This window comes from Cnephaeus nilssonii (genome assembly GCF_951640355.1).
Source record: "Cnephaeus nilssonii genome assembly, chromosome: X".
NCBI classification, from domain to species: Eukaryota; Metazoa; Chordata; class Mammalia; order Chiroptera; family Vespertilionidae; genus Cnephaeus; species Cnephaeus nilssonii.
In genome coordinates, this window is record NC_137071.1 from 75,453,383 (window position 1) to 75,466,257 (window position 12,875).

General features: G+C 41.7%; 2 protein-coding genes across 3 annotated transcripts in view; one reads left to right on the forward strand and one right to left on the reverse strand.

The window, feature by feature from the left end:
• The window catches only part of ATG4A (autophagy related 4A cysteine peptidase), a 75,385-nt gene extending 65,226 nt beyond the window's left edge, over positions 1 to 10,159 (forward strand). For both annotated transcript variants that reach the window (XM_079764918.1, XM_079764917.1), the window contains exons 10-13: positions 4,271 to 4,416; positions 6,002 to 6,058; positions 7,500 to 7,608; positions 8,470 to 10,159. In XM_079764918.1, the coding sequence (XP_079621044.1) occupies positions 4,271 to 4,416; positions 6,002 to 6,058; positions 7,500 to 7,608; positions 8,470 to 8,540 (383 nt within the window). In that variant the 3' untranslated portion in view covers positions 8,541 to 10,159. The remainder of the gene's footprint in view (positions 1 to 4,270; positions 4,417 to 6,001; positions 6,059 to 7,499; positions 7,609 to 8,469) is intronic.
• Positions 10,160 to 10,886: 727 nt separating this feature from the next.
• The window catches only part of COL4A6 (collagen type IV alpha 6 chain), a 462,181-nt gene continuing 460,192 nt past the window's right edge, over positions 10,887 to 12,875 (reverse strand). Inside the window, exon 46 of the mRNA XM_079764920.1 lies at positions 10,887 to 11,983. Coding sequence (XP_079621046.1) covers positions 11,723 to 11,983 — 261 coding nt within the window. The 3' untranslated portion in view covers positions 10,887 to 11,722. The remainder of the gene's footprint in view (positions 11,984 to 12,875) is intronic.

Genomic DNA, 12,875 nt, shown 5'->3' on the forward strand with positions numbered 1-12,875 from the left:
GGGCTCAGGCATTTAGGCCAGGGGCCATCCTCTTCCTTCCCAGCTCCATGCAGCTGGGCCTGCAGGCTCATTGTTCAGAGCCATTACTCAGTGGGAATTAGAAGAGGCAAAGACAGATATCCCTTTTGTGATAATGGGGGCTAAGCTTTAATACCACTAATCTGATATGGACCCTAACAAGTAGACTGACATTCCCTGCCTAGGTTGACACCTCTGGAAACCCAACCACCTTATCCACTAGTTGTAACCAGAGACACTTAAGGCCCTTGGCACACAAGGTGAGCTAGTCCAGTGCTTCTCAAATTTTAATATGCATAAGAATCACCTTGAGAGCTTTTTAAAATACATGTTTGGTAGGTCTGGGGTAGGCCCTGCGATTCTGCATTTCTAATTAGGTAGTGCTGGTGCTGCTGGTATATACACTACACTTTGAGTACCAAGGGCCTAGACACCTGGTTAGTGCTGAAGAGCACCAGGAAGGGAGTGATGTGGTTAGGGAAATTTGGTACAGTACACCTGTCACAAGAGTGGAGTGGTCTGAAACTGGACCTTGAAGAAGATTGCAAGGGACAGCCTTACTTTGGCAAAGGAGAGCCAGAGCAGGTATGGGGGATGGTATGAAGGACATACAGAGGACAGGGTGAGGTGGGCTTGGTCATCCTCCAGCATCTCCTTGGAGATTCAGGGAGGTGATGTGGAGTGAAAACAAACATATCTGTTGTTGTATGCTAGTCTCCCACTTGCTAGCTGTGTGACCACCAGAAGAGAACAACTCTTTCAGTCTCAGGTTCCTCTTAATGGAAAATGGGGCTAACACCTCACTCACCATGTTGTCACATCAGGGTAGAGCACTCAGCAAAGAGTTGGGCATGTAGTATATACTCAATAAAAGGTGGCTCCACCCTGCCTGACCTCAGCATCTCTTTCCTTTTTCTTTCTTTAAGGCTAGTGTTTCTATAAGGTTGCCTCAGCTCTCTCTAATGCTGCCATCTATTGGCCAAGCCTAAGAACTACAGCATGATGGAAAATTGGGGGGCTTATATTTTTCTAAGTACAACAACTTAGTTATATAAATTTCAATGTCTCCTGTTTCAAGTTTTTGGGCTACTGTCAAAGAAATGCTGCAAAAAGCTATTTCTTATTATTTGTGTTTGAGGACAATGTTGACACAGATTTGAAAATAATTTTGGAAGGATCTCAGTGAATAGTGTATACAACTCCTGGGCTTCCTGGGCTTCCTGGCCTCCCTTATCCCAACTTGTCCAGACAGAATTTGCCAAGATCGAGCAGCTCTTCTGTTTCCTTAGGCCACTGGGGTGACTTTGTTTAGTTTGACTACTCATGAAAGAGGTGTGGACAATCCTCAGTGCCAAAGATAGAGGTTTACATAGTGCCCACTAACTCTCAAAAATCTTTTGTTTAACCTTCACTCCACAGTCCCCTCAACTCCCCTTTTCTGACTTACCCCCTTAGTGTATTAGTTGCGGGGGTGTCCATATTGGTAGAATGTCTGAAGGGAGGGAACAGATGAGAACTGCCATTTTCTATACAGCTGTTTTATGCCAGAGACTCTGCAAAGAGTTCTCTCTCTCTCTTCTCTCTCTCTCTCTCTCTCTCTCTCTCTCTCTCTCTCTCTCTCTCTCTCTCTCTCAGAAGATAGATATGGATATAGACATAGACATAGATATAGATAGTTATATATAGATGTATAAAAATAGGTAGATAATTATATATAGATATATAGATATATAGTTATATATGGATATAGATAGATGGATATAGTTAGCATAACACCCCTGTGAGATAAAGATTTTTATTTCCATTTACACCTGAAGAAACTAAGATTTAGAGAGGTTGTGTCCTTAAGATCACCCAACTAGAAAGTAGTGAAGCCAAGATTTGATCCCAGTTTTGTCATCCTCGTCTACCATACCACATTGCTTCCCTGGTGCTCTCTTGCCTGATGGGAAGCTGGGAGAAGCTCTTGCTGTGAGAAACTCTGGCCAAGGTGAGACTCTGACTGTCAGATTTTTCCTGCATAGAGGGGAGATATTTGTCTCCTAAGCTTTAGTAGGGGTTGCTAAAGGAGATCTGTAGTGTGAACTCTGTGTTTGCAGTTGGTTGAATAGCCTGCCTCTTCTGTTCAGGCCTTGTGAGAGACCTTAGTTTAGTTCCCACATCATTTCTTTTTAGATTTTATTTTCTTTCTTTCTTTTTTAATCCTTACCTGAGGAAATTTTTCCATTGATTTTTAGAGAGAGTAGAAGAGAAAAAAGAAAGACGGAGAGAAATATCCATGTGAGAGAAACACTTCGACTGGTTGCCTCCTGCACATGCCCTGATCAGGGCCCTGGCTGGCGAGGAGCCTGCAACTGAGATATGTACCCTTGACTGGAATCGAACCTGGGATCCTTGGATCTACAGGCTGAAGCTCTATTCACTGAGCCAAATCGGCTAGGCTAGATTCTCTCTCTCTCTCTCTCTCTCTCTCTCTCTCTCTCTCTCAAATCTAGTCTTTTTTTAATTTTAATTTTTTAATTTCAGAGAGGAAGGGAGAGGGAGAGAGGATAGAAACATCACGCCCCCCCACTGGGGATCAAGCCTGCAACCCGGACATGTGCCCTTGACTGGAATTGAACCCAGGACCCTTCAGTCCGCAGGCCAACGCTCTATCCACTGAGCCAAACCAGCTAAGGCTACTATATCTCTTTTAAGCACTCTAGGAAACAGGGCACACAGGCAGAGAGGACACTGCTATTATTCCCAGAACCTTAATTAGAAACATTCTGGAAGAATGATGCTTAATTATAACCCTGCTTTGGATTTGTATTTTCTTGTGCACAACTTCCTTCTCCTCTTACCTCTTAGGCTTCCCTCTAAACATCCTGATTGTTGCCCTTCATTGTAACTTGAAGCCTTTTTGATATAATCGATGTCACCCACCTGTAGTCTGAGGGAACATGTACCTTGACTTTCATAAAATAAATCATATGGCAGCATTGAGTTTCATACACTCTCCAACGTTTATTTATAGAGAAATACTTTTGGATCTAAGCAAGATACTTCTATGACTTACTTGTATTTGTATTGTGTTTTAGGCATTTCACAGAGGTGAATTCTTCTCATTCTTACAATACCCTATGAGGTCACTGGAGCAGGCCCAATGACCCCAGTTTAAAAACAGAAAAATTAAGACAGTGATTTAATAGGCTTGTCCTAGGTCTGTGATAGAGACAAGTTGAGCTTTCATCAGACATCAGAAACACATTCTTTTCCAACAGAAGCACTTAGATGTGCCCAATACACTCCTGGATGCCATTCCAGGAAAGGTCTTTAGGGCATCCTTTCCCAGCCCATCCTCCTGCTATAGGCAGGTCTTTCTTTGGTTGCCTAACTCAGTTTAAAACACAGAAGCCTAGATGGTTCTCAGGCCTGTACAGTGAGGTTAGGGTGTTCCCTTAGACACTTTTGCCTACTCAGTATGCCACTGGTGAGCATTAGGGAAACTCTCAGCCCTTTGAAAAGTAGAGATTTTATTATCCTAAACCCCTCCCAGGTAATTATTGGGCTAGACTTTTTCAATTTAATGAAGCATGGTGTTTCTCTTATTTGTAAACATTGATAATCTCAAAGTGAGTTTTCCCTGCAAGGTATATCTGTAAAGATGTTAATGTGACCAAGGCAGTGCTTTCCAACAGGGATTACTAACTTGCTAACAAGGACTAACTTGCTAGCTAATCAATACCAGAAGTCAGCTTCCTGGTATCTCATCCATAGCAAAGCCAGCATTCCTATTTCTTTTGGAGGCCAAGACCTTTCTCCTTACCAGATGTGCACTCTGACTATAGCTCTGAGAACCAATGGTCTCAAACTAGATGCTTTCCAATGTTGAAAGAGGCAGGAAACCCCCAATGGCACCTGAACTCACAGCCTGGTGATTCTACCTACCACCTCTTTGCTACTGCTGCTCACAGAGCTTGCCATGTCATCTGTGATCTCTCATCCCCACCTTTTCCCAAACTTGTCGCTTTCCATTTTTGGAGTAGGACTTTGAGGAGATGTGAATGCTAGGGCAAGTCTTCTCATTGAATGTTTAGATTTGGGTGTGGGTGGCTTCTTAGGTATGCTCACCTTAACTCGGGCTTTCTATCATCTCATTTTCATTGTCACCAAGGGAGGGGTTAGGGAAACCAGAGCGCCTCCTCCCAAGGACAACAGTGGAGCCAGGGCAGGTGGTTCTTTGAAGGTTAAACATGCCTCATTCCAACAGGTGATGAGCTCATTTTCCTGGACCCTCACACAACCCAGACCTTTGTTGACACTGAAGAGGATGGAACTGTTGATGACCAGACTTTCCATTGTCTGCAGTCGCCACAGCGAATGAATATTCTGAACTTGGATCCTTCCGTGGCATTGGTGGGTGTCTAAAGGTTGGGCCATGAGATACACTGCTGCCCTATTACAGATTGGTTCCCTGGCTATTTTCCAGGTATCTAGGTAGGGTGGCCAGAGTATATTAACTTACCACCCCCATGAGAGGTAGTGTGGAATAGTGAGGAATGAGTGGACCTTGAAGCCAAACTGCTCAAGTTGGAATTCAGGCCCTGCCACTTACTAGCAATGGACTTAGGGGGAGTCCCTATACCTTTCTGAGTCCTTTGTAGGGTTGTGTGAGGTATGCTGTGCATAAAGCACTTAACACAGTGCCTGGGGCATTGTGACTATTCTATAAATGTTAGTTATTATTAGTGTTACCATCTTTCACACTTTTCCTTCTCACCTCTAATTATTGCCACACAGGCCAAGGGAATAATGTAGGGTATCAGTAGGGAGGGAGAAGGGCGCAAGATACGCTGGGTAGACAGTGCCAGTTTCTCTGGGCACACAATCCAGGAAGTTGCAGCCCCTCCCGCCCCCCAGTAGTATGACTGCTGTCTACTCACATTGAAGGGGCAGCCACTGTGAAGTACCAGTGGTTCTGAGGCCTGTCTGCATCCTTTCTTCTATTTTTTAATTTATTTTATTTTATTTTTATTTTTTTAAAATATATTTTTATTGATTTTTTACAGAGAGGAAAGGAGAGGAGAGGGATAGAGAGCTAGAAACATCGATGAGAGAGAAACATCGATCAGCTGCCTTCTGCACACCCCCTACTGGGGATGTGCCCGCAACCAAGGTACATGCCCTTGACCGGAATCGAACCTGGGACCTTTCAGTCCGCAGGCCGACGCTCTGTCCACTGAGCCAAACCGGTTTCGGCATGCATCCTTTCTTCTAATTGTCAGGGCACCAGTATCCAAAAAGTCCTCCTTTTTTCTTGGACCATTCTTTTACTATTATATGATAGCTCTGAGGATGGAGATCGAGGCTGATGGTTCTCTTTATTCTAATAATTTCCTTAAAGTAAAATCACCTTATTAAATATTGCCTCTAGCTAAAAGTGCTATTTAGATTTTGTTTACTGGTTTAATTGACTTTTCTTTATAGATGTGTATATTTTTACACTAAATGTAATGGAATTAACCCCACACTGGAGACTGGGCTTTGAGTTACTATATCTCACAATATGAGGGGAAAGTATATCTCACAGTATGAGGGGAGAGGGATATGGAGGGAAAGGGACAGAATAAGAGAGAGAAGCAGAGATACAGGAGAAACAGAGGGAGAGGGAGATGGAGAGACCTAAGGGGAGAGAGGGAGAGAGAGAGAGAGAGAGAGAGAGAGAGAGAGAGAGAGAGAGAGAGAGAGAAAGAGGGATGGGAGAGAATGAGGAGGAAGGGAGAATGAATGAGCAAATGTTTGTGTCCAATTGAGGCAATGATCTAGGAGAGAGATAAGCCCAACCAATATTCCTCCTAACTTTTGGGAAATCACATCCAAGGAGAGTGGCCCACATCCCACATTTTAACTCTGGGCCAGTGGCTCCATCTTGCAGTACAGGGAGGGCCTTCCTTGGTGCCCCTGACCAGTTCTAAGTTGTGTTCTTTTGCTTTCCTCCAAGGGATTTTTCTGCAAAGAAGAAAAAGACTTTGATAACTGGTGTAGCCTTGTTCAAAAGGTAAAGATATATGTTTTTCTTAGTCTTAAAAACAAAAGTTATTTAATGTGACTCCTTTTCAAGACTTTTTCATAGTAACATAAACCTAGCCTGATATGACTTTACTGAAAGAGAAAGAAACTAAGATGTAGTAAATTGCATATAACTTTGGAGAACCAAAGAACATCTTTTGTTAGAAATATGCTTAGTAAGTCAAGTGAGCGACATTTTTAGCTTCTTATTGTTTTATCTCATTAAGCCTACGAGTCATGAAATATTTAACTAATATTCTACCATTTTAACCTAAAAATGCCAATTTCTTATGGCTCAGCCTAATTTTTTTTAATCTGTTCAGAACACTGAGATGATTGAAGAAACTGATCTACTTTGCTATTTATTTAGTTTAATGTACTGTATTCCATTTACAGTTTAATGTACTGTATGCTATTATGGTTTAGGGGTCTTGCCTTTCTATTCACTGTCTTGTTTATATAAAATGTAGGCATGCTGCTACTTAAAGGAAAGACAATTTGGAGAAATCTGTGTAAATACTAAAGCAAGCTATTCTTTTTTTGTTGATATTTTGTGTAAAAGAGTAGTTACTGTTTTGCTGGATCACCAATCTTTGTATCTGCCTCCCTCATTCTGAGCTTCTAACACATACCAATATATGAAAGACATTGATAAACACTTATTGAAAAAAATGAAGGGAGGTCATAAGGAGTAGTTTAAAGGGCCCTGGATGGGATAGCAGGAGACACAATGTTCTCCTATTTACAAAACAAAGAGATTGGAGAGATGGGAGCCCAGAGCCTCTTGTAGGTGTAAGGAGGGAAGATTTTTCTTCACAAGTAAACAAATAATTAACACTGATGTCCCTAGCTGAATCTAAAACCCCAGTTAATAGTTAGCTGAGACATAATGGATACTTATTGTCTAAAAGCAATACTTATATTTCACGATGCAGCAAAACTATATATCACATTTAAAGTTAGAAAAAAAATTTCTGATAAGACTGTACCATTTAAATTAGGACATATACTGTAAGTGTTGGACTAAATGGAAACCATGCCAATATGTATCAGTATTTCTCTTGGGGCAGATTTTATTTGATTAACCAACATTTCTTTGGAGCCAACACTTCAGGAACATCTCGCCCCTAAATTGAGTTGAGTCCATGCAACTGGCATATGACCTGAACCTCATGATGGAGTTTGGGCAGTGAGTACTGGCCTTCTATCAGATACTCCCTCCATTGGCCTTCCCTCCTGGCCAACAGTTTTAGAATTGAAGAGGGCTGGGTCTTTAGATGGGTCAAATAGAGGATGGGAATATTTGCTAGTTCTTTGCTTTCACCTTTCAACAATCAGGCTACTCTCTTGGGGCTTGGGGTCATAGGTTGCCAATTGGACAGAAATAAAGTTACTCTGCAGTGTTTATAACTGGTTCTATGTCTCCTCAGGAAATTCTAAAGGAAAACTTAAGGATGTTTGAATTAGTTCAGAAACATCCATCGCACTGGCCTCCCTTTGTACCTCCAGCCAAACCAGAGGTAACAACCACTGGGGCAGGTAAGTGGTTGTTCAGGAGCTCTTCAGCCAGCAGACCCACATGTAGCAATTGGTTTATGAGATAGAAGCAATCATCTGACAAATCAAGGAATGGTGCTTCTGATTATTTAAATTCTCTGATGAACTGATAGTGATGTCAAAGAATGATAATAGCAGAAAATGAGCTTAGTGCAAAAGTTCCATATAAAATAAAAATGACTAGACATTTTTTTAATAGTCTGGTTCAGAATAACAAATCAGAGGCCATGGGTGAGTCAAAAGGTGCCTCCAAGTTCTTACAGAACCTCCTCATCATCACATGAATAGGACTATGAAACAAGTCTGGTTATTTTGATTCTTTAGAACAGTGGTTCTCAACCTTTCTAATGCTGCGACCCTTTAATACAGTTCCTCATGTTGTGGTGACCCCCATGCCGCGACCCCCAGGTTGAGAACCGCTAGGAGGGTCTGTAGACTCCCAGGCTCTACAGCAGCGGTTCTCAACCTGTGGGTCGCGACTCACAGGTTGAGAACCGCTAGCAGGGTCGCCTAAGACCATCGGAAAACACAGATATTTATATTACGATTCATAACAGTAGCAAAATTACAGTTATGAAGTAGCAATGAAAATAATTTTATGGTTGGGGGTCACCACAACATGAGGAACTGTATTAAAGGGTCGCGGCATTAAAAAGGTTGAGAACCACTGCTTTAGAGAGAATTTCTAATACTTGGCAGTGGTCCTATCTATAAGTCTCCTCCACCAAAGCTTTTCTTTAGAAAAAAATTTAAAAATGCATAGTCTTCCCTACTGAGTAATGTATTGATTGTTTTAACTTAAGCATCAAGCTTTTCTTCTTTCTCATTTCTGTATTCTCACAGAATTCATTGACTCTACTGAACAACTAGAGGAATTTGACTTGGAGGAAGATTTCGAGATTCTGAGTGTATAAAATAATAGGAACTCAACCTTAAGATTTTTCTTCCATCTGGCACCAGAAGAACATGAACTCATTACATAAAACTTTTGTAGTCAGCAAGTGCCTGTTATGCCAACAGCATACAAACTTGATAGCAATCAATCATGACTGAGCCAATCACCACTTCTCAGAAAAAGACGTTTAACAATCCTCCCCCAGAAAGAACTAGAACAATCATGGGATCTAGGAGCAGAAAGATTAGGAGCCATTCTTTGCTTCTCAGCTAGTCTTACTTGGCCATAGCGACTCTGCCGCTACTGAAATGAGGAGGTGGACTTCTGGAAGATAGACAGCAACTCCCACCTTGCTTCAAGCACCAGCAAATGAGAGATGGTTACCTGTGCTTCTGCACCCTTTTAGGTGCGACCTCTTTTGGGCTAAATACTAAGAAGCAGTCTGTTCTTTTGCTCTAATAATAAAGTGATTACACTAGGGAGAAAAAGTTCTTGTTAAATTATTTGAATATGTATTTTAATTAATTATAATTAATATCAAAAAGTTTTTCTAAGAAATTATGTCAGATGTGGACTTGTTGATCTCCTGACTCTTTGGGGGAACCTTATTTTAATTAGTCATTGTTCCCTTCTTTACTGATACTTTTGTCAATAAAACAAAAGTATTTTTTAAAACCTGTCCTTAAATGAAATCATGATCGCTTAGGTCAGGGGTCAGCAAACTTTTTCTGTAAAGGCCAGATGGTAAATGTTTCAGGCTTTGTAGGCCATGTTGCCTCTGTCTCAGCTACTTAACTGTGCTGTTTGAAGTACAAAAGCAGCCATAGACAATCTGAGCCTGGCTGTAAACCAATAAAACTATATTTACAAAAATAGGTGAATGGCAAATTTAACCTACAGTCTGTAGTTTGCCAATCACTGACTTAAAATGTTGATTTTTGTTTGGGAAATTAAAAATCGTGTTTGAATTAGACTCCATTTTGCTTGACAGCCTTATTAGAAAGAATTATTCATGTGGTGACCTTTAATCTGTGTATCATATACAATTCCAAACCTTTTAAGGACTAGCGACATACTAAATTTTAACGCACATTTTCCTATTGTCTTTGCCACCAACTCTCCTGTGTGGTTGCACCTCAAGTCCCAGCGGTGTCTTCCCCGTTTCTTCTTGCCCTCTTAACCTGTATGCATTTCACTTGCATCCTCAACCAAGTTGTGAGGAAGGCCAGCAACTGGGGTTTGAAAGCTAGCACCAACCCAAGGTGTGTTTCTTGTATATTTAGAAATATTATGACACTTGTTTCCTTAGATTCCAAATTTTCCTTTTTTCCCCCCAGTAGGTAATATATTCCAGTGGTTCAAAATTCAAAATATTCAAAATGGTATTCAGTGAAATGTTGCTTCCTCTTAAGTTTTAGTTTCATTCCCTGATGCTCCTGTTGTTATTTTTATCTTTCCAATGGATATATTTTATACTATACAAACATATGCATATATATCTTAGATTTGATTTTAATGACTTTAGCATTTCTCTACTGTTGATTTATTTGAAAATGATCCTGAGATACCAGAAGTATGGGAACTCCTTTCTTGAATTCTAGCATGGGATGAAAAGCAGTTATAGGCTTATTTGAAACAGGTTTTGGGTTTATTGCCTATTAGAGGACTCTTTCTGTTCTTTGACTTTACTTGTATTTTTTCCTGTCTCAATGTTTTGTTATAAAGCTCAATTTGTAGTAACAGGAGCCCCCATGGCCCTAAGGGGGACTCATGAATTGCAGTGAGATGTACTTTAGAAAAGTTTTCATCGAAGAACATCAAGAGTCAATTGTTCATGTTAAATTCCTTTTATTTGCGATGTACAGAGCTGACAACCATGTTTTTTACTCAGAGAGGAGGTGAAGATAACAATAATTCAGATTACACTATGTTTTGTTTATGTTGGCACTGTTTACATAATATTTAAGGAAACAGAATCATCTGGAAGGAATTGCCTCATGTCAACATATCTAAGTGTTCTGGGAAACTGATAAAGAAAATGGTTAAAACAAATCTCCCCAAACAGAACACAATGCACTTTATAGTCAACTCAGGCTTGCTTTAGGTCTGCTAACTGCTAAAGAGAAGAGTGTGTTAGATTTTTATGAGGTTTTAAAAATATTAAAATAGCTTAACAGGCTACCTCTAAAAGAGCAATTGGAAGGACATTTTAATGGAAAGTCTCTTACAGTCTCAAAATGCAAAGGGATCAATAAACTGCAAGCTTCAGTTTGCCACATTACACACATCTGGATGGCATTTGAATGAAACAAGGACTTCTGAGAAATTGGGACAAGGGATTTACCTTTTTGTTCCTGGAGTCAAAAGTAAAATTCACACCGCCTTACCCACCCACCCTTCTACCCCTGGCCTGGGAGAAAGGGCTGTGGTTCTCATTTCCCTTTATGGGCCTGGCCATATTTGGTGCATCCTCCATTCTACTCTGGACCAGGCCAAGTAATAGGTCTCTGCCTGGAGAGGGAGCTGGCAAGAAGGATGTGATTTGTCTAGGACCATATGAAATTAATGAGCCCTTCTTGGCTTCTGGCCTTCAAACCTCCCTAAGCAATATGGTGTCCAGTCGTGCTTACTCTCAGAGGAGTCAAAGCTCATCCTAGACTACTGGCTAGCACCTCATTCCAGCTCTGCTGCCTGCCTAGACACAGTGGGTTTTCTTGAAGGGTGAAGGCTTGCTCTATGCAGGCCCGACTCATCCATGAATACTTAGCCAGGTAATTTTTTTTTATGTGGAAACACTTGGTTCTGCTTTAAGCCAAATAATGTGTGGTGACCTCTATACATAAAGAAATGACTTATCAGTTATTATAGAACCACTTTGTGATCAAGATGGTGAAGAAAGCTAGCAGCTTCTAAGAAACTGGCAGTCCAGCAGATCTTTCTGAGGTCACGCAAATATCCGAATCAAACAGTAGCTCCAAGTTGACTGAAATGGGACAGCAAATCTCAGCACGGTGGGCTCACCCATTAGGCCTGAGGGTTGCGGTGACCAGTATCCAGTAGTCCAGCCCAAATGAAACTCTAATGTACAACTTTCCAGATAGGAAAATGGGTTTAGGCCTTTCTTCTTCAGATGGTTTGGATTTGTGAGGTGGCCATTCTGTGGAGGAAGGGACAGCAAGGGGCAGAATGGCAGGGGCCGCCCTACAAGCTTTTCATACACACCTGGCAGCGGCTGACTCGTGTGTGGAGCTGCCCAGCTTTCAATGTTTCTGGTACAGGTTCCTCTCCAAACTGCTGCTTCTCCTCCACTGTCGTCAGCCAGAAACTGTACTTGTTGGCAAAGTAGTGGCAGGTACCCCGGGCACCACTGCACTCAATGAAAGGAGTGGCTCGAAAATCCTCTAAGCAGGAGCCAGGTGAGACCAGGGACTGGCCTCCACCCTCGGTGCCAGCGGCAGTGTGCTGAAACAGACAGGGGTGAAGTGTGAGCTGGGCCCATGGCAGATGATGGACACTCTGCTGCTCCAGGAGGAACATGTGCTTCCTTCCTAAGCTCAGGCCCCTTGTCTCATCCCTGATGTCTAGCCAGAAGACCAAAGACTCTATTTCTGGACCTAGGCTGCTCATCCTCCCTTGTAGTAGCCTCAGGGCCAGTAGATCCCTCCAAGATTCCTGGTGCCCACCCAACCCACTGTGCATGGCTGCGACCACATCTCAGCCAGTTTCCCAAACTGCTGCTGCCTCACAGAGTTCTGAGGTATGCTTGGTGTGCCCCCCACCCCCAATTCCATGGACAAATAAGTGTTTGGCTGAATTGAGGAAAAAATCAATAGGTTTTGGAATGCAGTTCTTCTCAGAGCCCATCTACTTCAAGCTCCAGGTGGTGTACACCAAGAAGGAAAAAAGCATGCAATACTCCACAAAGTGGTTAAACCATTGGTCCTTCCCCCAACATATCTATTAATAGCTCTGAATTTACCTTCATTAGAACTTATATTTTCAATCTGTACCATGACCTTTAGAGCGAGATATAGTGTTTGTTACCTTCTGTGTACATGTAGGCCTCAGATTTAGCCTAATATTCTGACCCTCACTTCAGGAAGCTCCTGCAGCACTCAGTTTCAGTATTTCCTCATCAGTATCACTCATGAGCCAATAATCTTGGGTCACAATACCCATAGACCAGTGGTTCTCAACCTTTCTTATGCCATGACCCTTTAATAGAGTTCCTCATGTTGTGGTGACCCCCAACCATAAAATTATTTTCGTTGCTACTTCATAACTGTAATTTTGCTACTGTTATGAATCGTAATGTAAATATCTGTTTTCCAATGGTCTTAGGCGACCCTGCTAG